This window comes from Cydia strobilella, chromosome 20, assembly GCF_947568885.1.
Source record: "Cydia strobilella chromosome 20, ilCydStro3.1, whole genome shotgun sequence".
Taxonomy (NCBI): Eukaryota; Metazoa; Arthropoda; class Insecta; order Lepidoptera; family Tortricidae; genus Cydia; species Cydia strobilella.
The window spans coordinates 8588249-8615079 of record NC_086060.1 but is presented as its reverse complement, the minus strand read 5'-3'; the positions used below and the strand labels follow the sequence as shown (position 1 = coordinate 8615079).

Sequence of the window (26831 nt, the reverse complement as noted above, 5' to 3'; positions counted from 1 at the left end):
AAAATTCTTGAAAGTACTCGTATTTGTGCCAAATTGAAATTCAAACGGTCCAGTAGTTTCGGAGCAAATCGGTTGTAACAGACGGACCAACAGACAGCCACACGTGATCCTATAAGGGTTCTAATTTTGCTTTTGAGGTATGGAGACCCGCGTTATCCTAATAGATTTTTAAATTTGATTTAGTGCCATCTCGATCGTCGTCAATCGGTACCTAGGCGAGTGCGGGCGGCGCGGCGGGACGGACGGGGCGGAAGGAGTAAGTCATCGGGAAACTTCCTGCATCCGTAATGAGTACATTCCAGGTGCTACAAGAAGGTGGTTGTCTGTTTGCTTCTTATAAGTTTAGGTTTCCATTCTAAGTAAAATGCAAAACATCGTAAGTACATATATATGTATTCTACCTACGAACCATATACCATATAAACCATCTTTTGTAAGTAGTTATAAAACCATATTTTCTCCATCCCCTGCCTCCCCCGCACCCTGTACATTAGACAAAACGACATAGATTCTTAAATCACGCGGGCGAAGCCGCGGGCAAAAGCTAGTTTTGTATAACGTTTCAAGTGACAAACGTCATTTTTGAGTTGTTGGAATTTCGATTTTATATTAATTAATCAAATTTGAAGTTAGAGTAGTAGTAGTAAAGGGATAATAAATAATGATCACAGTTTTATACAAAATACTAGCTTTTGCCCGCGACTTCGTCTGCGTGGAATTAGTAATTTGGGTAGCTTATTTTTAAACAATCCGCTAGATATATTGTTTCCCCATACAAACTTCCACCCCTTTTTACTACCTAAATTTTACCCGCTGAACATTCAGCTTGTGGTAGCCCCCTGGTGGGAGATCAGCAGCGTCTCCAGCAGAAACTTGGTCACCAAAGTCTTGCAGGCACCGAGTGACCCATGGGAAGTCACCTCCAGGTGTTCTACGTCTTGGAAAATTCAACCTGATTACAGCAAACAGTATCTACTGCACGTTAAGCGTGTGGTAGCTCTGGTCAGACGCCTGCTTCATCTGGCAGACCTCCAGGTGTTCCAGGTCTTGGAGAACTTAACCTGCCTACAGCATACTCTACCAACTTCAGATTAAATGAGTTTTACCCTCATCAGGTACATCCAGCAGCACTCCAGGTGTACCAGGTCTTGAGCTATCTCCATTATACACTACCAACGACACGTTGAGCGAGTGTTACCCCTGACCTTTTGTACCCAGCAGCACTCCAGGTGTTCCAGATCTTGAGCTTTTCCCATAATACACTACCAGCGGTACGTTGAGCGAGTGTTACCCCTGATCCGTTGCACCTAGCAGCACTCCACATTGTCTTGAGCTTTATCCATCGTATACTACCAGCAGCACGTTGAGCGATTGTTACCCCTGACCCGTTGCACCCAGGAGCACTCCAGGTGTTCCAGGTCTTGAGCTGCCTCCATCATACATTACCAGCGGCACTCTGAGTGAGTGTTAGAAGAGTGGAGAAGAGATCAGGATGACTTCGGGAATAAAAACTACTCTACACCCTTGATTTCTAGGGTAAAACCTATCCTGTGTCCCTCACGCAAAATAGGCGCAATAGTAAGACGTCGAGTTGCGGAAACCAAGCCCGCGAATATCTATCCTATGTCCTTCCCCAGGACCCAAATTATCTCCATACCAAACTTCATCTAAATCGGTTCAGCGGTTATTGATTCCCCATACAAGTGTCAACTCCCCTTTCCATCCCCTTAAGGGGTGAGTTCTGGGATAAAAAAGTATCCTATGTCCTTCCCCGGTACTCACTATCTGTATACCAAATTTATAAAATTGATCCCATAGCTCTTATGCCAGTGAATTAAGAACTATGGGACATATTTTTGAGTAAGTTGTACTAAAAAAATAAGTTTTGAACCTTATTTTATCTCATATAAGTCATCACTATCATCAGTTTCGTATGTTACCGGCTTTTGGGAATGTTACTGGTAACATTGGTAACTTACTAGTAACATTCCCAAATGGAAACTTACTGGTAGCGGGAATGTTACCGCTGCCCATCACTAGTTCCCGCTAAGCCGCGTGCAATTCCACATTTACTGAGCGAGTGTGATGAAAAAGTTATTTTTATTTGAACTACTTATAGGTAAAGTACGTTATATATTCCTTAGGTTAAATCACACTTTTGTGTAAATATGATTATTATGCAATAATTATATACAAAGGCAGTTCCTAGGTACGTGCTAGACTCACTTTAAAATATAGGCAATTAAAAAAACGTGCTTTTCTCGTCATAGACAATATAGAGTAAGTACTTCTTACGGTTTTCTGTGTAAATAAAAGGTTGATACCCATTTATAAGCTGGCGTTTATCCTAGTTTTTATTTTATCAGATGAAGTTTTGATCACAATATAAAATATTAAATTGGTATAAACATGCATTATGCATTATATTTAAAACTAACAAACAGTTTTTTTTTAACGCGTATATATATATATATATATCTTTACTTGAAAATAATTGTAGTGTATAACTAGCCTTATGAACCGATTTTGCATGTACAACCAGCCTTAAAGTTTATAGTCTATGATTGTTCATTATTTTAGTATGTGGGTATTTTTGCACTTTGTAATTTTTCCTCAGTCACCCGTTGACCACGAACGCTGTAAAGGGTTCGAAACGTCGGGATGTATTATAAATTCAATATACGCGATATAATCCGTTTTCATAGTTTTATTTCATGAGTAATATTTTGTTATAAAAATAAACCTAATAAAAAACTAAAAATCTGAATCTAAAGATGGCCCCTGAGGCCTAGTGCCCAAGATGCTGGCAGCATTGGTATTACATTTGTATTAAGTCTTTGTTTCTAAACACGGTCCTATGTCATCGCCGAGCAAATGGATTTGCCGATCTGCCCCACCAGACATAACGTAAGAGCTATTGGAAAATCAGTTTGAATTTGGATTCTATTGCGCGAGGATACGGCAAATAATTGAGTAAATACGATAGAGATGCAATCCGATCGATTGTAAGCGTTTTCTCAGAGGCAGCGGTTACCTATTTCACAAAACACTCGTTTTAACTGTAAGCTCCTAGAAGTAAAGAGCATAACTAAATTCAGTTACTGACGACGACGTATCGACAGTGTATAAGGTAGGAATAGTAATCATCCCTGTCCTCAGTAACTGAAATTAGTAAGGTGTGTGAAACGAAAAAGAAAAAAACGAAAAAAAAAAAAAAAAACGAATGAATGTGCAGTTCAGCCTTCAGAATCACTCGCACCAAAACAAAGTCCCTCGCCGCGTCTGTCTGTTTGTATGTTCGCGATAAACTCAAAAACTAGTTAACGGATTTTCATGCGCTTTCCACCTATCAATAGTGATTCTTGAGGAAGGTTTAGGTATATAATTTGTTAAGGTTTACCCGTGCGAAGCCGGGGCGGGTCGCTAGTAAGATCTAAATTAAGTTGAAATTTTTTGTACAAATGTGTAAGATGGTCTATTTATAATTTTGCGTTATTTTTCTTTAAAAAAACTACTGTTAGAAAACCCCTAAAAAAGCTCGATTTAATTGACGGTCGACCGAGCCGCAAGCTGTGACGGAAGAAATGTCAAAAAAAAAAAAAAAAAAATGGGCATCGTATCGACAATCGTTCAAAAAAAATCTTACAATTAGGAATAAGGCTGTCATTTAAAATGGAAATTCATGACTAGCTAACTATTATTTTGAGAACATCGATGGTCAACCAGACGAGAATGTGAATCGAGCATACGAATTTTTTTTTTTAAATTCCTAAAGGAAGATATACGACATTGAACTTAGGCCAAATTTCATTCCGCATAGGTAAGTTAGCAAAATTGACTTATTGGGCGAATTTTTTTTTACAAATTGAGGTTGTAAAAATGATTAGAAAAGTAATTTAAATATGAAACTTTCCGGTTCTTGTTTATTTCATATTTCAATCGGATGATACCAGTTGGATGATCGCAAGATTGGTAATATAATATTTTTAAGAAATTTTACAAACTACTATACTATACAGAATGCCGATAAAGATAAATAGATTGTAGAGAATACAGAACAGACTAAAATACAAAAAAATCCCCTAAAAGCTCCTTCTAACTGCCATTCGAAAATTAATTCGAACATTTCCCGACACTCCCGAGGGGAAAAGAATTGTTAAGTCTCCCATAAACCGCTAACATTGACAGTGAGCCCATACACATAGGCGTATGTACTTACGCCATAAATTGGGGAGCAATCGTGGAAACCATTAAAACAAACAAGACCGCAGCTGCGGGCTCGTCCACTCGAGCGCAGCGCCGGCCCCCGGGCCCGCCCCCCGACCTCGCACAAAAATCAACATAAATAACAATACACACCCCTATCTCAAACACTATGACACCCTCCTTTAGAAAAAAATACTTAAGTCACAGATAACACTCAAGAAAAATAGACTCTACATTCCTTAACGCAAAGAACATAATGCGACCAAAATAAACGGGACCATGGGCAAAAAAATAAGCACGTTAAGTGAGCAACAATTGAAAAATATTTCGTCTCTTTCGTCCATTGAATGGCATCGGTTATCCCTCTGCTTTTGGGCGCTTTTATTAAATTTATTGTTAAAGGAATGTATATAAAGTTGTTGAAATGAAGTAGGGTCTCAGTCTGTGACTTTAGACGCGAGTGAAGACACCCTCTTTTTATTTGGTGATTTTCTTATTTTTGCAACAATGTTCGTTCAGCAGAGTTACTCGAGGCTGTTTAGGCCTTGGGATATCAGTGATAATAAAATCGAAGCGAAAGAAACTAGCTGTGATGAAACTACTAAATTAGACATAACTCCAAAAACTAGCAAAAGAAAACTACAAGAAGATAAAAGAGAGAACCGGTTGCGAAAAATTCGTGGAACTTTCAAGAAAAGCGAATCGAATCTGCATCAAGATGCTACAGTTTCCACGACGACCGTTGAAATCGACGACAAAAAGCCCGCCTTGTCTTCCATTAACAATTCCGGAACGACGGTAGAGTCTCCAGTAGCCAGCCTAAGTCTGTGCTGCGACCGGCTACTACAAGAAGACAAAACTCCCATCAAGACTGAAAAGAACCCAGTTGAACCCAAGTCATTAACGCCGAAACCACACCACCCTTCAAGCTTGCCGCAAAACTTGCCGCCGCCGCTATACGACGCCTTCATACCAGGCTATCCGGCGGCAGACATCGCGCAAGCATTCGGAGTAGCTCCCACCGATCCCCTACTTCTAGAATCCCTAGCACAAGGATACGCCATGGAATTAGAATACGCTAGAATTGTCCAGCAAGAGAACGAGGCGAAACTCCTTAACGCGAGAAAGCAGCGACCCAAAAAATACAAGTGTCCGCATTGCCAAGTAGGTTTCTCTAACAACGGTCAACTAAAGGGGCATATAAGGATTCATACTGGAGAAAGGCCATACAAATGCGACGAGAAGAACTGTGGGAAGACATTTACGAGGAACGAGGAGTTGACGAGGCATAAGAGGATACACTCCGGGGTCCGCCCGTTCCCTTGCCCCACTTGTGGGAAGAAGTTTGGGCGCCGGGACCATCTGAAGAAGCACACTAGGACGCATTACCTTCAGGCCGAGAGAATGATGCCGGTATTTGTGCCGCTTTCAGCCGTTCCTCATGTTGGTGGATATCCTTATTTATACGGCTACTGATATGGCTCGTAATGTTTTAAATATTACCTACAATGTTCTGCCTAACTATCTGCTTCATCAAATTATAGTTGAGTTTAAAAATTAATTCTTCAGTCACCTAAGTCTTGTTTAAATTTAAGCCTACCGCCAAAGTGCTATTTTTGACTTAGATAATACTAGGTACTCCATTAAGTCCATAATACCGAAAGAACGGATAAAAGTAGCAGAGTATTTTTGCAAAACAAAATGGATACCTAATTCCTATTTTCGTGATGAAAGAGAGATTGTAAATACTCACATAATAATTGTTTAATAAATCTGCGTTAATATTTTTGGAGATGTATATTGTAAATAGTCTAGCTAAGTAATTGTAAACATATATTAGATAGATAATAAAATATTAGGTTAAGGAAATGTGTGAAAGACATTTATATATTTTTGTACAACAGAAAATAAAACGATTATATTAAAACATTTATTCTCATTCATCCAGCGCAGACACCTATTCTTAAAAAAGTATGTACAGTCGAAGGCAAAAATATCGATCCAGACAAATGGCTCAAAAATATGTGAACACGACTTTATTGTCTAAGGTGTAAGAGCGTACACATATTTTTGAAACGTTGGGAATGTATATATATTTATGCCCTTGACTGTACCTTCTCAAGTAGTTGAAACATAGTTATAGGTACATACAGATGTAGTGCATAATTATTTTCACCTCAGCAGCTCGAACAAGCCTATTTTCGTCACTCCCTGGAGAGAGGAAAGTGCGACTTTCCTCACTCCAGGGAGTGAAACAAAGTAGCTTTTTAATTTAGTGAAGACCATGAACTGCCACTTCATAAGTACTTCTATTACTAATTCGTTTTTTTTTGTTTTCTGTATTATTCTGTGTAATTCGAAATACATTTTAACCTTTAATATGTTCTCACTACTGAGGTGAAAAATTATATGTGCAACACGAGAGCAAAGTTATTTTACATCTCGTGTTTTTGAGTCCCTCGCTACGCTCAAGATTCTAACTTAGAATAAACACTCGCAAGAAAAACCATCCTCTCTTGTTGCACAAATAACTATTTCCTATCCTGAATATATAATAAATAGTATAAATAGTTATCATAAACATAATGCACAAATGAAGAAACAATATAATTGTAATTTTTTTATTAGATAATCGTTGAAATTTAAATATAAAACATACAATATAACATTTAAAACTAACCGGTGGGTGGTAAGCCGCGACTACGACCAGTGAAACCTGTGTCGAAACGTCGGTAAATAAAGGTAACAAAATAAATTCGCGATAGACCCAATTGTAAAGTGATTTAATATAAAACATACTTAGAAATGTAGGTACAGTCGCCATCAGATATATCGGAGCGGCCGAGGTGTTCACAATATCTGAACACGCACTATAACGCCTTGACAATAGAGGCATGTTCAGATATTTGTGAGCGCCTCGGCCGCTCCGATATATCTGATGGCGACTGTACCTAATTCGATAAAAATTCGGAAAAATAATTAAAAAATATTATAAATAAAGGTAGTAACGGGACCTTTTTAAGAAATTCTACGGAAAATCAATCCAGGTTTCAGATTTTCAGCCAAGTGCGTGTCGGGCTACGCATAATGTATGGTTTCGTGCATTCATACGGCTGAATAAAAAAGCTTTTTTTGAAACTTTAATGTTGTTTTTAAAGGCCTATGGAATGATGTGCCAAATGTTTTTTTTTTTACTTTTAGCTACCTATATGTATCATGTACGGAGTGCCAAAAAAAGTTCACTTTAAGTAGGTAAGTACATATTCTTTCATCATCATCATCAGCCTGCTCTAGTCCCCTGCTGGACATATGCCTCTCCTGCACAAAATAGATGTACAGGTTGTTCCAAAAATAGCACGTGTCAAACTGACACTGGAGGTAAGACACCCTAAAATGATCATGCAAACCAGCTTAACATAACCTCAGTAAAAGTTGCACGGTTTTCGAAGTAGTATAACCAGGCATCGTAAACTGCGAGCGAAATCCATTGAAGTATTAGGGTTGTTACTTAGTCAAGTCAAGTCAAAGTACGTCATTTCAATGGATTTCGCTCGCAGTTTACGATGCCTGTTTATAACCGATTCAGGTTTTTATTAATTTTGCTCTTTTTTATCACCGACCGTTGAGTGACGGTGCCAGTTTTCACTTGGAAAGCCCTCAAAGTAAATTTGAGAGTTAAGATTCACGAGGTATGCGGGCTGTTTTTCATTTAATTTCTATTACTAGGGTGTCGTACCTCCAGTATCAGTTTTACGTGATATTTTTGGGACATAAGTGTATCTATTTAATAGGAAATTTTAAACATATTATTTACGTAAAAGACAATTTTATGCTATGGGCTACCGTTTACGAGTTATTTATTTACGAAAAATAAAAAAAGACCTTAGAACAAATAATAAGTAACTTTCCCACTTTAATATATTTTGAAATATTGAACCTAGCGAAAAAGTGTACAAAATCTTATTAGTAGAAATTTTTATGTAGATTACTTATAAATAAATAAATATTATAGGACATTCTTACACAGATTGACTAAGTCTCACAGTAAGCTCAAGAAGGCTTGTGTTATGGGAACTCAGACGACGATATATATAATATATAAATACATGAATACATAGAAAACACCCAAGACTCAGCAACAAATATCTGTGCTCATCACACAAATAAATGCCCCTACCGGGATTCGAACCCAGGACCGTCGGCTTCACAGGCAGGGTCATTACCCACTAGGCCAGCCCGGTCGTAAATTATGTAATAGAACATGTTTTGCTACGGGCCACCGTTTAAGAGTTATTTACGAAAAACTATAAAAGGGGACCCTAAACCTTTTTGGTTTGTTTCAGAACTTTTATACATTAATATTGATCTTTATATTATTTTATATTTTTATATTATTTTTACATAACTATATTTTTCAGGCGAAAGCACTAAATAAATAATATTAATTAGGTACCAACACAAAAACAATCTAATGGATTGATTGCTAACGTATAGTATAGGTAACGGTATTATACATTTTTTCCAGAGGTTGGTACAAAACAGCTGCACATTTGATAATTACATTGTAGGTAGTTAATTTTCTTTTCCATTTCTCTTAAATGTGTCTTATAGCAGTTATAGCTATATACAAAAAGATTATTAATAATGAAATAAAACTATGAAAACGGATTATATCGCATATATTGAATTTATAATACATCCCGACGTTTCGAACCCTTTACAGCGTTCGTGGTCAACGGGTGACTAAGGAAAGACTACAAAGTGCAAAAATACCCACATACTAAAATACACACATACTAATTTTTGCACTTTGTAGTTTTTCCTCAGTCACCCGTTGACCACGAACGCTGTAAAGGGTTCGAAACGTCGGGATGTATTATAAATTCAATATACGCGATATAATCCGTTTTCATAGTTTTATTTCATGAGTAACTACCGCGGTAACCGAAGACAATATTAGATTATTAATAATTATAACGTTTATGGGCTATTCTTAATTTTATCAATATAATATTTATCAAGCGTTCTTCGTACTAAGAAAACACTTCAATAGATCCAGAAGCCAGTCTTAAATAATACAATCTAAACTAGATTGTATCGTTGCCATTAACTTTATAATACCCTACAGAGATAGCCTCTGAAAGCCCAATGTTACGAAAATCGATTCATCAATCCATTCATTCATTCAATCATTGTGCAAGAATCGAGTGCGGACTTCCGGTTAAAAAAACACAATCGCTCAATACAAGACAATTTGTCGTAAAATATTTTGACTTGCGTCACTGTTGCACACTTGCGAGCAGAAAGGAATTTCGGGAAATGTTTAAGTTGATATTAATTTATAAGATATGTTATGGATGCTTTTGTAACACATGCTATTCAATGTAAAGTGGAAATAGCCTCCGTCTTCACGCGGGTGATACACGTTTATTGCAAAGCTCTCTGGAGGTAATTCACCCACATATTCCGTAGTATAAGATTTTATGCCAATCAGAGCTATAACAATAAAGCAATTATTACGTAAGTACTCCCTATTCCCAGTATCTACCTAACTTTAAGAGACTACTAGTGTTTCTACAAATATGAACAGTACTTCTTAAGGATTGTATATAATTGTTCCAAGGCACAAATGGTGTCCTAAATACTTTGCGTCGTAAGAAATTTAAATCTGTAGCCGCCCAGAGTGCCCCAGATGTCTATTTTAAAAATATCTCCCATTTCATTCTGTTTTGAATCTTTATTTTGACTATACAAAATTTCATTTTTTTTTAGCTAGTTTTGACGTGTGGACTAGAAATGACATGGGATATGACACTAGCACAGCACATCTTTTTAATCCCCCTCAAATCGAAACATTTATATTTCATTATACGATTTACATAACAAACAACTAAATAACAACAGCAATACAGCAGTTAGCCATAAATAGCCTATATTAATTCAAGACTTATAAAAATATCTCTATTAAAACGGCAATAAATTAATAAGGATTCGACACGTCAACAGCGACAAAATAAGCTATTACATACAAATAAGACCAATTCCCACGTTTGACCCAAATACGGAACCATTCACTCATTCAACGAATGAACATCGGAAGTTCCGTTCGCAGCATGCGGCCTCTTTACGCGAAATTTGCCTTTTTGCGAGTAATGCGTGATATTATCATTAAACTTAGCGGGGGTCTGTGATGCAAGTTATTCAACATTAAAAAGTTATCTAATTTAAACTGTTGTGAGACATACTAACATTAAATAATTTTACGGTTTAGACTCACTTGTTTTTAGTCACTCGCGCGACAATTTTGACTGTTAGTGCTTCAGAAAGGAGACCTAGGCTCTCCGAAACATGTCGCGCGAGTGACTAAAACAAGTGAGTCTAAACCGTAAAATTATTTAATTTAAAAGTTAATCTTGAGCCTTTTGAAAGTAGGTAACTAATATATAAATAATACTAATATTTCAAATTGATTTTGTTTATTTGTTAACGGCATATGTAAATATGTTCCATTTTTATAACGTGTAAATTAGCTTTATGAATAAATGACTTATGACATATATCTATATGTTATGCTAATTTTCATGTAAAAGATAGTGCGGAAATAACAAACTTATAAATAATATTTTTGTTAAATAGGTACCGATAATCGTTAATGGTAGTAATAGGACAATAGGTACTATGTATGAAGCAAATGGAAAGCAGAATGGAGAGCCTTGGTGCACAAAATAACGACCACTTGTGGTCGCAACCCTCAGCCATGAGGAACCGAGGAAGAAGAAGAAAGCTAATAGGTATCTTTCGTTTCTTATCTACATACATATTTAAAATAACTGATGATATGAATATTTATCTTATTGGTTTTGGTTCGAAAAGCAAATAATGAAATATTTTTCGAACAAAAGGGTCCAAAATATGGATATACTTAGTTAAATGATTTGATACTAATTAATAATCTGGACGCCATAATTCTAAGAGTTCAAACATCACCGATTAACGGACAAAAAGCGTGTGTATAAAAAGTGTATTATTTTCAGCGAATTCGGCGTTGGTTCCCACGTTGACGGGGTTGTAAAAAGCGGTCACCGGTTAGAGGTGTGACCGTCGTCTCCCAAAAAATAGCGGCGCATAGATGCGCCGGCGGCGATAGATGCGACGTCGACACCGAGCATTTAATGTGTTTTATGCTTGTAGATCGATGTGTGGCGAAATATTGATGTCTATTTGCGAATAAGTACGTCTCGATTTGGAATCAAAGTGTAAGTACCTATCTATCTAATGTTTCCTATTTCACGGTAATACATTAAAGTTTATTGATACAGCAGTGACAGCAGATTTAAATGAAATTACATCAGAGGAGTATTCAATTTTATTTATTCACGTCAACCGAACGTGTAGCGTGATGATTGTTAGTGCTCATTTTTAAATAAGTAACTTGTACTTACTAAAATATTTCGTACAGTTGTAGGCACCTACAAAAAAAATACTTACTGGATAGTTATATTCTTCGAAGTTGACTTGCTCCATCTACAATTTAGTTCATCTATAAACTCGCGAACGTTTATCCGTTAGACAAATACAAGCCCGAATATATTTTATTGAGCCCTGCCCGCCTACAATTCGAACAAATTTGCTCAAAGGATAATTTATCGTGGATATCTGACTTATAGCACTTTGTTCTGGGTTCATTCAGCAGGTGGGTCGCGGAATGAATGAAATGAACGAATGATATTAATGACGAGAATAGTGTAAACATGATATTGTTTGGGATGCGAACGTTTTTTTTGGAAGGCAAGACAGAAAATGTAGAATGGTAAGAGCGAATTTTTTGCCAACGGGGACTTATTTTATTTTTAAGTTAAAGTAAAATAATATATAAGCTAAGAAAGATGAGAAGATACATAATTATATGGGAAGATCGGCACGTAATAGACAGTTGCTGTTGCGCCGGTCTAGCGGTGACGAGCACGGCTTTCGAACCGGGAGGTCATGGGTTCGTGGTTCCTTGGACCGTTAGTTTCTTATGTTCATTGTCTTGCCTACGTCAAACTTGGCAGTGACACATATAGAGTTAGATATAGAAACATTTTTGAATGTTTATCGCATCGAAAGGCTGGTAAACATACTAGCACAAGAAATGGAAAACGACTGTCGTACTTAAAAAAACATTCTAACTCATTTTCATCCCCTTAGAAGTTTAAAAAAATCATAAAACAACACCAAACCGAATACAGAACCTCCTCTTCTATGAAATTATAGGTTATAGATACATTGTTTGACTATTGATACATTTATATATATAATGTTTTATAATGATTGTATATTTTTATATTAGACAAATTGTAATCTTAAATGATATTGACAATTTATGATTTTATTATAATTGTACTTTTATTATTTTTCAATGTTACATTTTAATGGAGGTTTAATTTTAGATAGTAATTTAAGAATATTTGTACGCCATGTATATATTATGGTAAATTAAGGATTAGAAACAATATTATGTAACATCAATTTATACCCTTTTTTACGCAAATAAACTATTCTATTCTATTCTATATTGAAGTCGGTTATAAACAGACATCCATAGTTACATTTGCATATATTATGATGCAATTGAGTGGCACGCAAGCTTCAAAAATATAAAAAGCCTCTCCGCATTAAATATCTTCACCAAGAGCATAATAACCTCGACCAATAACCATATATTATCCCAGTATTGTACGTTAAATTACCGGTCAACGAGTATAATTAACAAAAAGGCTTTACTCAGTAGAATTTTTTAAGCGTTTATAACCTTTGTACACTAAGTAAAAAGAGAGTCTCATCATCTCATGGGAACGCAGGTCAGGCGCTCACGCCTGCGCACTGGCTACCTGACTTTGCGCATCAAAGACATTATGAGACATTTTTTTAACGGGCGCATTTTGTTGTAGTGTGACCATAAGGTACCTGATAGAGCAAATAGGTATAAATACACAAGGATTTTAATATTTAGGTGAATTTGAAAGGGAAATGAAATCAAATACTTTGGCTGGCCAGTGGACTGTCATTGGTTCGTTGTGTCGAGTATTTGCTTGGTCGAATCGGATTTTTCGTAAAATTTGAGCGTTTTATTGTAGACAGAAAAACTTAGCGAGATATGTTACGAGAATAGACCTAAAACACAAACGCCACACCCCTGCCTGTAACCAACAACACCAACCTGCACCTGCTGCAGCTCAAATCTTAGTATTTCAACTTCATCTCATGAGAGGTTGCCACACCTTCAATAAATAAAAATGTACTGGCAGACGAAGAAGAATATTATCCTTCTACAGACAGAGAAACCTGTCCTAATTCGATCACAGCCTCTTTATTGTACTTTGATTGCAATGTTTAGTCACCCTACACTGCATTACGATTCGTAAAGATGACCAACAATACAAATAGGATTATTTACCGCCATTACGCACAATGCCCATTCATGACTCCAGAACTTACAATTTCATTCCCACACAGCGAAACAGAAGCAAAAACACTTACGCCAAAAGGTATCAGTTACGATCTTTTTATTTTTTTAAACCTGTGACATTTTTGAATTTGTTCCGGCACAGACAAGTGTAGTTTTTGACGTGTTTTTTTTTAAAGTTATGATCGATTAGATACGATTTTTGTGATTGTGCAATCGATGCTCAAGCATGTTTGCTTGTTGTACACCTTATGATATCTCCCACGATTTTTGAAGTTGGTTTATTTTTTACTATAATATTTGACCGGCTAAGGGACCACCTTTGAAGTTTAAAACATTCTTTTAGGAATGGTTTTGCGAATATTTAGCCTGGGAAAAATAGATAGGTACATTAGAAAAAATATTTAATAAGATCTCTTAAAAAGTTTTGAAAACTAAATTGATCGACGATTTTATAACTTATTTTCCCAGTCTAGTTTAAGTTATCGGAACAGAGTTTTATATAATATAAGTATGTCCAAAATAACATGCCGACAATATGGTAATTCACAAAGAAAAACTAGATATAGAGTTAGCGAAATTTGAAGAGGATTTTTTTGTTTTCAGAGTTATCTAAAAACCAACGCGCAACCATAGATAGCTGGGTTATATATGGCGTAAGTCAGGATAGGTAAGGCAGGTACTTCCGTTGTGGTCTCCCAGGGGATAGATTTGCTAAGTTTGGGATAAGTTTATTTACCTAAGTTAAGTACCTGCACGAACACCATCTTACAAACACTGGCCGAGAGGTGGGACTCCCCGATACTGCGGCGATGGATTGAACTCCACTCCACAGTGGGGAAATAAAATTTGAAAGATTTTTAATTGTAATGCATTTGTTATTAAAATTGTAATTTTATTTTATTTTAATGTATTTTATTAACAAATTATTTCCTGTGTACTAACATAGTTGTTCTAAGTATTACCTATTGGTACTAACATATTTAGTTTTAATTTAGGATTAGTTATTTTATTTTATTTTAAATGTAAATGTAATTGTATATGGAATTTTTATTCTGAAATAAATTAATTGAATTGAATTGAATATAATAATTTTGTCTCACAGATCATCATTACAGCACTTGAACACAGCAGAACTTTTAACTTCAAGTCACCGTAGTTACCCACAATAACAAACTTGCGACCCGATATCACTTAATCGGTGAACCTTAGATTCTTTCCTTTCTGATATCCGTTGACAAAGGTGTCTCAATGCCTTTTAATAAACGACTCAGGAAGGGACATCAATATTAGAAATCAATGCTAATGATGCAACTTCCGAACGCAACGGAAACCGCAACTAGCCAAAATGGCGGCCACCCATAGCGCGCGATTTGTCATTACGTTAATGATCAAATAAAATCCAAGTGTCGGGGATCTTTTATTAGATATCGGTGATAAATAATAATGCAAATAGGGGAAATCACCGGAGCTCGGAGTACGTTCCCCGACAAATTCTTACTTAGAATAGGTACATTTCTTAATGGGTCAATTTCAATTGTAGTTAGGTAGAGTCGGACCAAGCTAAGTTGGCAGCGATCTGATACGCCAGTCGGTGCAAGTGTTAAGTGTTGGTAGGTGTCGTCATAATTTAATAGAAACTTGCACCGTCTGGGCTATCAAAATCGCTGCCAACTTAGCTTGGTCCGACTCTGCCATGTTTCTAGATAAAATAAATTAAGTCGAATGATCTCCTGCATGTTGTGCATGCATGAATTAAGGCTATTAAAGTATAAACACCTGAAATATAAAATTTAAGTGCCTCTACCAAAACATAGGAGTAGGTGCCGATAGTTACGTTATATAATTTTATCTTAGAGGGCCTACCGAGAAGAACGGAAATCGAGAATTTTGTTATCTGTTTCTCTTTCGCACGAATATGGAAGTGCGATTGAGAGGCTGATAACGAAATTTTGACCGCGAGCATCGAAAAATCGAAAAACATTATCTGCCTCTCTATAGATCTTATTCGAGCGATAGAGAGGCAGATAAAAATATTTCGTGTTTTCGTTTTATTTTGCGATACATCAGATTTAGAATTTAACTTTGTTTGATATAGCGTAATGTCGCGCTCAAAAAGGTTGCTATAGAATTACGAGTATAAAGGATTTAGTGTGTGGATGAAGCGTTTAGTACAGATCAAATGAAGGCTAGAAGAATAGAGGACCTGAAGAGCTGATATGGAACGGACATGCCTGTTTTCTTTATTTGCGAGTAAGCATGGAAAAAAGACAACAACGTCACCGCGAATTTATCGATCAATTTGAAATCATGCAATGAGTACCATAACGACATAGGTATCAACATAAATTAGCGTTCACAGTAGTCGTCAACATTTCGAACATAAATCAACCGCCAACAATGCCACAAAGAGCATTGTGGTCTATGCCCGCTCTATGCTCTATGGGTGCGATTTTATAGACCACACATATGCAGTTTTTGCGTGCATTAAAATTGTCGAGTGACTATTAATTCGGCGATATTTCAAATCGTTAAGTGTGGCTGATATAATATTTTATTTTAGTTTAGGTATTTATAACTGATTGACAAAGAAGAGAGACTATTGTTTTTTCAAATTGGAATGCGTGTTTTTAGGGTTCCGTTCCCAAAGGGTAAAAACGGGACCCTATTACTATAGGCGCCCACTGATTATCAGTCCCCCGGACGATATCCGCCTGTCAGTTCAGTTTTCTGTCCATTGGGACAATTTTGCCAGCATCAAGGTTGTAGGAGCAGAATTTCAGTATCAGAACTTGATCCAGTCCGTGTAGATGCTTGATCGGTTGAAGAATCTAAACTACTATAGGAATAAAAATAGAAAAAATGGACGACCAGAAAAACCAATAGAAACTATAGAAAGTAATGAGCCAACTGCCAGGATCAGGTTTTTTTTTTTTAAAAGGAACATTACAGGAAAGTTTGGGTAAACAAACAGGTAAAAACTTTTAAAAGGAGCTAAAGCTTGATATTAAAATCTTTCATAAACTTAGCAAGGACATAAACAAAGGTAGTGTTAACCAAAGTAAGGATATGGTTTATGTTAACAGGACGTTGAATATAGTCAGGAAGAAAATCATAAAAACTGGCATGAGTATTTGGACAGTTGAAGAAGATGTGATCAAGGGTGCCTTCCTCCAGGCCGCATTCACATAATGAATGATCTAGAATATGGATTTTAGCTAGCCAAGCAGGGGAAGTATTGTGGCCAAGTCGAAGACGAATAATAGAGGAGGTAACTGACTTGTGAATCTTATGGTATTTGAAAAACCAAGATCTGACAAGAATATTCGGTTGGATCCTATAATAGCGATTGCCAGTGGATTTGCTAGTTATCTCCCACTCTTCAGTCCACTGTCTGACAAGATCTGCTTTAGCAGAGTTGCGGAGGTCCTGCATATATCCGCCTGTCAGTTAGAACAAAAATTTGACAGTTCCGAACAACTGACAGGCCGATATCGTCCGGCGGACTGATAATCAGTGGGCCCTTTAAGACTCCGCTGTCCGTCTGTCTATCACCAGGCTGTATCTCATGAACCGTGATAGCTAGACAGTTGAAATTTTCACAGATGATGTATTTCTGTTGCTGCTATAACAACAAATACTAAAAAGTACGGAACCCTCGGTGGCCGAGTCCGACTCGCACTTGTCCGGTTTTTTTCTTTAGCACGTCCAACAGTTCAAATAGTTAAATATCGTTTCATTGAGCTGCATAATGTAATTTTTATTTCATGTTACTTTACGTATTTAATGCTATAGGTACCTCCATAATATTTTTTGGATTTAATGTAATTTTTTCCAGGGGTGAATAAGATATTTTAACTAGTGGCTAGTGGCTCTTTGAGCTGTAAACCTCGCGATTAGCTTAAAATGTATACTTAAAATGTAATGTACTTCGTTGAGTCATTATCACAGCGACCTCAAAGGTGCCATAGACCCTACTGGCGCTTAAGTCCTTTATGCCAATTTCCGCCCTTTTGAACTTTTTCCTAAAAACGAAACGACAGAATTTTTTTTAACTACCAACCCATTCACCCAAGGTGTCTCTGTGGTATAAAAGAACTTGAAAATTTAGATACTTGTAAAAAAGCAAGACGTTTTCAGTTCTATATGTTTAATTAATTAACATTAGGAATTAAGATACGGTAGTAACCTAAGCTAAGATACGGTAGTAACCTAAGTTTGATTCAGTTTTGTTAACTATATAAACGAGTAGAGAGAATCGTACATCATGGTTCCACTCGAAGAATAGAAACATGATATGCTGACACTTACCTACTGTTTTTGGTAACCTGCTGGCTGGTTCTGCTAAACACGCATCCAGGATAATCTAAATAAAATATAATTAACTCTCTACTCACCAAACAAAACTGCTTCAAAGTTCAGTGTGATCTATCAGTTTCACTAACTCTGCAAATTCGGTCAAGCTTTCTATGACTTCTGTAACATTTACCATCTGTTTTTCCAGATCTTCCCGTGTACTTGGTTCTTGTACCTTTTCTAACACTTGGTTAATCAGTGTTTCAACTTTAGACCTGCCATTATACACTCTAGAACAATGTGGTTTTATGACCTGAAGCAGTTTTAACACGGGCGGTAACAAATCTTTAGTATCCTTGTGTTCTGAACCAGTAGAAAATACTGCCTCGAAAATCTTTAGCAAACCATTACAGAACAGAGGCGTAGATAATCGCTCAATCAAACCCATCTGCTGATATCGTTGGAAAGTCTTATAATCAGCTTTATTCTTCTGCAGCTTTTTATTCCTTGCGGCGATATGCTCGTTCATAATCTTATTGAAAAGTTCTAACGTCAATTTCGTCAGCAGTGGATCCAGTTTTGCCAGTTGTTTGTAAAACGGCAGGAGCCCCTTCATTTTCATGACACGCGTTTGGGCTTGAGGGTTTCCTGGAAGCCAGACTGATAATAGTTCTATAGCGTGAATTTTGATGTCTAGATCATCGTCTTGTTCATATATGTCGACTAATTTGTCTAGAATGGTGTCAGGGATGGCAGTAACTGTCGTGGTTGGCGCTATATCGAAGAGAGCTTTTAATAACTGCAGTAGCGAAGTTCTTAGTTGAGAGAAGGTGATATGCATATTCGGTACGATTATAGTATTAAGGCCTTTAGCTTGGAGGAAGCTGTAAGCGTTGTTGGCACTGTACATGTAATGTAGCATCTCTTCTAACAACTGAGCCATTTTTACGTACTGTTTCTCGGTTTCCTCTTGAGTATGGATGCCGTCTTGTGCCATCTTTTGTCCCAATTCTGCAGCTGCCATAAATTCTTCCATGGCATGAGCCATAATTTCGGGCATTAAGGCAGCTTCTTCTTGATTTGGTGTAGCATGTGGTATGTTATCCTTAGAAACTGAAATAATAACAACAAGGTCTACATGGTATATTATAAGTTATTTATATCTAGCAAAGCATACCATACAAATACATAATAAGTATGTATATAATAATGAACTAAATTATAGTGATGTTGAGGTATATTTTGAGACCACGATAAAATTTTCCATTCTAACGTACCATCAGTATCAGCTACGTCGTCCAAAGGCACTGCATCCAGACTTTCCACCATAAGATCAGCAGAACCAATGCTCACCAGAGCTAGGAGCACCAAAGTGACTTGACAAATATATAACATGATCCTATCCATCGCCTTGAATCTCAATACAATACTTGCTATTCCTCTATCAGCGGTACATGAAATGTGTCACTCGAAAAGAAATACTGTCAATAAATAATGTCATTGTCAATTATACATTCTTATTTCGATCTGCGATATGTCGCGACAGCATTGCGACTTGATTGCGACCTTGACATTTTTTTTACTTCCCCCCGACCCGGTGCGAAGGTGCCCATGATACTCGCACGCAGCATTAATATAAAATGTTATATGACACCCAGAATTAAAGAATATAATACTCACTACCCAGAACGCAACAGGAGTATATAAATGATATAATTTAATTACGTTAAAAAATACAATGAATTTATAAATTTTATCTTCATGTTTGGATTTTAGCTTAAGTTTAAATTGTACTTGGACTTTATTGTGATTGTATGATTGATTCATTGAATTAAAATAGAATTTTCTTTTTCAAAGATTGGAATCCATTTCTAATTTGGACCTAAATTTGCTGAAATTTTGCCTCAGTTTTGGTGGTTTTGTCCAAAGAGTATGTTTTGTCAATGTCAATTATTGTCAGTGTCAAAGATTAACCCGCTAGGTTCGCCTGCGGCATAAATTATTAAAATTATTCCTTTAATTAAATCATTGAATAATGAAAATTTTGAAGGATTTATCCGGGCTATTCTGGGTCTCAGGAGAGGAATATATTCTGCAATTGAAGACCTCCATGATAATCATATCTCTTCTTTGTTTGGTTTGTAAATATTTTTATCCAAGATTTTGGTTATGACTTATGAGAAGGTTCCGAACTGCCAAATACCGATCGGATCACAAAATAATGATGCTAAACGTGTCGTTAGGGATAGCTGAGTTAATTATTTTTATCAATTTAATCACAACGATAGCTGCTAGCCAGAACTGTATAAGAAGTGTGGCACAGTCAGGCAGGGGTTTAGCTCATGCATGGCGCATAACCTGCTACTGCTATAAAAGTTAGGCTAATTTAGGAAATTCTATTAATCTTTCTTATAATTTTCATTGAAGAAATGGTCCGTTTCACTTATAGAGCTCGTTTAAAGTTGGTTGCCTGCAGTGGAGCTGTAAGCGCGATAAAAATCCACCAATAGAAGTGCATAAAAATCATAAAAATCTTCGCTCCTCTTTGTTTAATTGATTGGTGGATTTTTACCTTGCCCACCGCTGCGCTGCCTCGTTCTGCTCCAGTGGACAACCAGCCTAATTTGTGTATTTAATGGTTTTTCGTTATAGAAGAACAAACGTACCATCTTTTACATTTATAAATAATATTCCGTTGGCTCGTTGGGTGGATGACGTTTGAAAAATCGCGGGGCACTTTTGGATGAGACTAACCCAGGACCGGGATAAGTGTCGTACACGAAGAGAGGCCTATACTCGTACTCAGCAGTGGGCGACTGACGGCTAGAATGATGATGATGGCCTCAAGGCCATTTGCTCAACAAGTTTGCCCTTTACGATGTTTTGATACAATCTTAAAACGAAAGGAGACGGCCGTTTCTCCATACAAACGTAGTCCCCATTTTCCTCTCTAGATCAATATCCAGAGATCTGATAGGAGTGCAAGCCATTTTCTTTGCGAGCTTTCCTTTTGTTGATTTTATCCCAGGTTTCGGTGCTCATCCAGTCAGCTTTCGGTCGTGTTGTTTTGTGGGAAGCTGCAGCTAGTTTAGCTGTTTTGATGGCGATGGTTTTGTAATGATTCCAAGTTGACCCGGCGAAATGTCATGATACATTATGGAAAATATTTTTACACGATTTGATGTACATTAACCATAGCTATGTCCCTATTACGTTTGACCGTTTTCAGTTTTCTGATTATGGTAAAATTATGAGCGAAAACCAGATTTCATACAAATTTTAAAATGCCCAGGACAGCTGTGGGCTGTGGTTGATGTCCAACAAATTGTGTATATCCAAAATACTTTCAATAATGTTAATATCCAGAGAGGAAAATGAGGACTACGTTTGTATGAAAAGGCGATTCCCCCGCGGGTCCTTCACTTTCATCTTAACGATCGCTCACGCTGTTTGGTGCACCCGAAATGCAATAAAAGTCGTGCAAAGGTCGTTTCAAAACAAAATCAAACCTTTAAGACACCTCACCTTGCAACAAATCGCATGCGATTTTTGATACATTGCGATTTTCATTTATTTATTTACAAAAACGTTTAACACCAATAGGGAATATTACGCAAAACTCTGCGTAGAGGGCGTCACTAGCACGATCACAGAGACTACCGCAAAACACGAAAATCGAAAGTTCGGTTTTTGCCTCTCTATCACTCCTGCATATTCGAACGATAGAAAGGCAGATAACGAAATTACGATTATCGCGTTTCGCGGTAGGCCACCTGTAAACAAAACGCCTTGATGCATTAATGTCATAGTGAAAACTTGTCAAAAAACTGTTTAAGGCATGTATGTATGATATAGTTACTCTATGTTTTAGGATGTGCACTAGTACTGCAGTCTGGCGGCAATACTCCCTATTGCTATGCTAATTAACACATATTTACATTGATCGTTCACTTTGATTCAATGAACCTACTTAGCCGGCAATGTATCTCAAGTCGCATGCGATTTGTTGCAAGGTCTATAAATACCAAAAGTACAGAATCGGCCTCTTGCAGACGGCAGCACAATCAGAGGCTAAGTTCGCGCGCGTTGAATGCTGCACTGAACGAGAGCACGTAGCGACTCTGCGGTTGATCATGCGCGCGCTGTTTCGAGTCGCTAACCTGCTGCTGATATACGCTTCACTCATTGTTAGTTTTGTTGTTACTTTATTTCTCTCATAGACATAGTATAATAGTTAAAGACATGAAACCGAGCGACCAGGGGTAAGAGAAAGACATATTCATGTTTTGACAGGTTAATGTATGGCAGCATAATTCTTTTTCTCTTTCATTCTTATAAATTTCGGTATTTCGCCATCGCCTCCTACCTATGCTGCCATAACCCGACCATGAAACAACCCGGTCGGTGATGAGGACAAAGCATGGCACTATTTTCTCTTTCTTCTTATAGGAATCGCAATAAGACTATCTTTCTCTATCAAAGAGTGTCAGGCCCTTGATTTCTCTTTTCTTCTCTCGTCTTTGGACCCCGGAGGGCCTCTATCGCTAACACCGATGTTGGCAAATTGCGAGTATGTTTCTCTTTGCGAACTTCGGTGTTAGCGGTAGGCCCTCAGAACATGCGTGAGAATTCTCTAATTGGCATTAGGGTATATTATGCGCAAAAGCTCAGTTTCATTGGTGGATAGAGCCCGCATGCGAGGTGCGGGACATTTTCTAGAACACATGCCTTTATGAGTAACTATCACTAGTCGTTATAGCAGGAAGTCAGGCGAGAGTTAATAAATTAACTTCGTAAGTAAAACTATTGTAGGAAGATCTTACACTAACTTAACGTAACTTTTTAGGGTTCCGTACCCAAAGGGTAAAAACGGGATCCTAATATTACTAAGACTCCGCTGTCGGTCTGTCCGTATGGCCAGGCTATATCTCAGGAACCGTTATAGCTAGACAGTTGAAATTTTCACAGATTGGGCGAGTCCGACTCGCACTTGTCCGGTTTTTATTTTAAACTTTTATTTGTTCGACTTTATTGCAGGAAATAATAGGCAGAAACTGAGTGCTGATGTCGACTTAAGAATGTTGGATTTGGACATTTTTCCCATTACATGACGAAACTGGCGGCCTAGCCAAGGAGGTGTCAATCGCTTGCGCTTCGCCATCGAATCACTTTGTGTCTTATCACTCTTCCATATCAGTGTGACAGTGACAGTTGCATTTCGTTCGCTACGGAGCGTTACCGATTGGCATCTTGTCTACGGGGCCTGAAGCGTTTTAAAATTGAACATATCAGTCGGTGTACGATATTTATTTTCAGGAGAACGGCTCGCTGATGCAGATCTACGTGTGGTACACGCTCGCCTACATCGTGGTCGGGGTGCCGGTTGCCATCGCGGACATGCTGCTGGGGGTCAAGCATGAGGAGCGTGTCGCCGTCGACTTTGTTACTGAGATCATGTTCCTCTTCGGTTAGTATCATTCATCTTCCTCGAGGCTCATGGCAGCCTGGCGTTCGCTAGGCAACTAATCCCAAGAAATGACGTAGGCACTATATAGTGTTAACGAAAGCTACTGCCATCTGATCTTTCAGCCAAGAGGGGAAACTAGGCCATATAAAATGAGTTTTTAAAAAATATACACTAAAACAAACCAAACGTATATTAATTTTTTCCTTTAGATTCTTACGTAATATAACTAACATAGGGGAGGAGGGGGGTCGGCCTTTTCTTATTGTTTCTTACATAGGGGTGGGAGGGGGTCAAAACTGGCAAAAATCGTCTTACGTAATAAATGAATGGCGCCTATGGCCAAGTTCAAATTTAGGATTACAAAAATCTGTCTTGTTTCAGTGTTGTCTCGGTGTCTCCCTCTAGTGAACACCTACAGAATACAATTGACTGAATTGGAGCGAGCGAAGTGGTGACTACGATATTTAAGTAAGCAGCAAGCTGATGGTTTCAATTCAATTATGGATACGATAGTTTCTAAACATGTACTGACTCAATTAATAAAATAAAAAACTGTGGATTTTACTTTATTTATAAATTGAAATGCTTCTTACACGAATTGACTGCCAGATTAACTATTACCTATGATCATATACAAAGTTTATATACGTAGTTATAAGTTTGTAAAAGCCACTAGATATAGTTAAGTAACTGTAATTTAATTTAATTATCTGTATTTGCTACACCCTATTCAGGGTCCATGTGATACCATAAGAAATATGTAAATACTACCCAAAAATGTACCATGGAAGCAAGAAATAAATGAATACTGAATACTGGTAGGTATAACGTTTCTCTGATAGGTTTATCTTAATTCTTCTCATTAAGACGCTCAAGGATGTTTAATTGTTTAAACCAAACTTGCCATCCACGATATGAAATAGATGTTGGTTTATTCCAGCAAAGTACGATATTTCTCCTTAACCGAGTCATCTGCCTTTTTCAATAATATTCTAACAGCATCATCAAATCCGACCAAATGATAGGCAAGAATCACCTCAAATTCCTCAGCCAACGCAGCATACAACTCGTTCTTGTCAAGATAATCCTCATTCAATCTTTCTTGCGCGAAATGTGCAATCTTTTGGAAAGCCTCTAGTACGTCGGCAATGTTGACGGGCAGGCTGGCCTTTATTTGCGATGGCGTGAACAGCAATGGGATAGCAGAAGCTGGAGAAATTATTAAAATTTTGAAACATTTTTGCATTCATTTTGTACGGACCACTAATGTCAGCCGCACAGCCGCTATCAGATATATGGGAGCAGCTAAGGTGCTCAAAAATATCTGAACAGGCACTTTACTTAACTTTAATCCAGACTGTTCAGATATTTTGTGAGCACTATGGCCGCTCCGATATCTGAACGACTGTTACATAGGTATTAACAACAAAGGAAAACCAATGAATTTAGTAAGTAATGTATTTAGTAAGATTACAATAAACAAGTAAAGTAACAATAAGTTTACTTGTTTTCGACGATTTCTTATTTGCAATTACACGGCCCGCAGTTATTATAGTGTATGAAAGCAGAAGTATGACGCGGCCTGGTGCGCTGTAGGTCTTGATTATAAATAGTTTACACATCTATAGGTACTTATTGCCCAAAAATAAATGTTTATTTACAAAATTCTTGCACCTGTTAGTACGCTACGCCACTAGGAGGCCGATTTAACAATTTATTATGGTTTTGATACAACCTTCACGATCGTTTTGGTGATTGGCGCGTATCTCACGCACGACTTTAATTTTATATAGGTAGCAAGGACCAATCGGGATCTAACTCTCAATTAAGATCCGACGCACGGCTCGGCTCGAATTTAGGATTCCAAAAATCTGTCTTGTCTTGTTTCAGTGTTGTCTCGGTGCCTCCCTCTAGTGAACACCTACAGAATCCATTTAACTGAACTGGAGCGTGCGAAGTGGTGACAGCAATATTTATGTAAGCAACAAGCTGATAAAACGGATACGATATATAAACATGTTCTGACTCAATGAATAAGATATAAACCGAGTATTTGTTTTATTTAAACATTTAAATGTTTTTTTCTTACATGAATTGACTGTCAGAATACCTACATGGTAGGTATAACTTTTTTCTGATAGGTGTATCTTGATTCTTCTTATTAACCTTCTTGATGCCGTGTTTAACAAAAGCTGTCACTCAGACGCCACGCCACCGAATTGTCAAAACCGAAATTGAACTTTATGCGAATGCACGTAGGTCTATGTTGCTCTGTGATTTGTGACGGATTAATCGGTCTTTGGCGTTGGACCTACGCTGCCGATATATCCGTCATTGGCGTTCAAAAGGTTAAGACGCTAAATGATGTTTAACACAACTTTCCATCCACGATATGAAAAAGAGGTTACAGCAAAATACGATATTTCTTCTTAACCGAGTCATCTGCCTTTTTCAATATTCTGACAGCATCATCAGATTCGACCAAATGATAGGCAAGAATCACCTCAAAATCCTCAGCCAACGAAGTATACAGCTCTTTCTTTTCAAGATAATCCTCATTGAATCTTTCTTGCGCGAATTGTGCAATCTTTTGTAAATCCTCTAGTACGTGGGCAATGTTGACGGGCAGGCTGGCCAGGCTTATTGGTGTCAATGGCAACGGGATAACAGAAGCTGACGGAAATATTTTTCAAACATTTCTGCATTCATTTTGTACTGACCACTAATGTCAGCCGCACAGTCGTCATCAGATATATGGGAGCAGCTAAGGTCCTTAAAATATCTGAACAGGCTGAGTAGCCAACCGTTAACGCTCCGTTGCGTATCGTAGTAACCTCTCTCTATAACTCTTCCATATTAGTGCGACGGAGACAGTTGCGTTTCATTCGCTACGCTACGGAGCGTAAGCGATTGTAACGTTGGCTACGCACCCAGGCACTTTAACGTAATATAACTTGAATCCAGACTGTTTAGATATTTCATGGCTCCTCTACACGATGGCCCAGCGCTGGACCAGCGATATGGCCATGCGATGGTTGAGAGCACGCACTATGGAAAGGGCCCCGTGTAGATGCGTACGCACCATCGCTGCACTACCTTTGATGTGCGGTCGAAAAACCGACACCGTTGCTATCCCATCGCCATCCCGCCGCGCCATAGGCCATCCTACACCCTACACCACTACCCTCTCTACGCGGTGGCCCATCGTAGTGGGCCCGTATGATGGACCATCGTGTAGAGGAGCCAACGCCCATCAGATATTTGTGAGCACTATGGCCGCTCCGATATCTGATGACTGTACACATTAAGTTATTATTACTATACAGAAGCCATACCAAACAATTAAATTATCACAATCGCAACCTGTACCACGTGATCAAAACGTTGTAAGCGTCGTAAATTTCATGGCGCTTA

At 37.7% G+C, this 26831-nt stretch overlaps 3 protein-coding genes across 3 annotated transcripts; 2 read left to right on the top strand and 1 right to left on the bottom strand.

Moving 5' to 3' along the window:
* Positions 1–4011: 4011 nt before the first annotated feature.
* On the top strand, positions 4012–5734 carry LOC134750605 (zinc finger protein 724). The gene has a single exon (XM_063685811.1). The coding sequence runs from the start codon at positions 4714–4716 to the stop codon at positions 5680–5682; it is 969 nt and encodes a 322-aa protein (XP_063541881.1). The 5' UTR covers positions 4012–4713; the 3' UTR covers positions 5683–5734.
* Positions 5735–17998: 12264 nt separating this feature from the next.
* Positions 17999–19353, bottom strand: LOC134750641 (uncharacterized). The gene is made up of 2 exons (XM_063685860.1): positions 19228–19353; positions 17999–19063 (listed from the first exon to the last, which is right to left on the bottom strand). Exons 1-2 carry the CDS (start codon positions 19343–19345, stop codon positions 18066–18068), a joined length of 1116 nt encoding a protein of 371 aa, XP_063541930.1. The 5' UTR covers positions 19346–19353; the 3' UTR covers positions 17999–18065.
* A 2577-nt stretch (positions 19354–21930) lies between these two features.
* On the top strand, positions 21931–23900 carry LOC134750755 (uncharacterized). The gene is made up of 3 exons (XM_063685997.1): positions 21931–22137; positions 23267–23417; positions 23799–23900. Exons 1-3 carry the CDS (start codon positions 21931–21933, stop codon positions 23870–23872), a joined length of 432 nt encoding a protein of 143 aa, XP_063542067.1. The 3' UTR covers positions 23873–23900.
* Positions 23901–26831: the final 2931 nt, after the last annotated feature.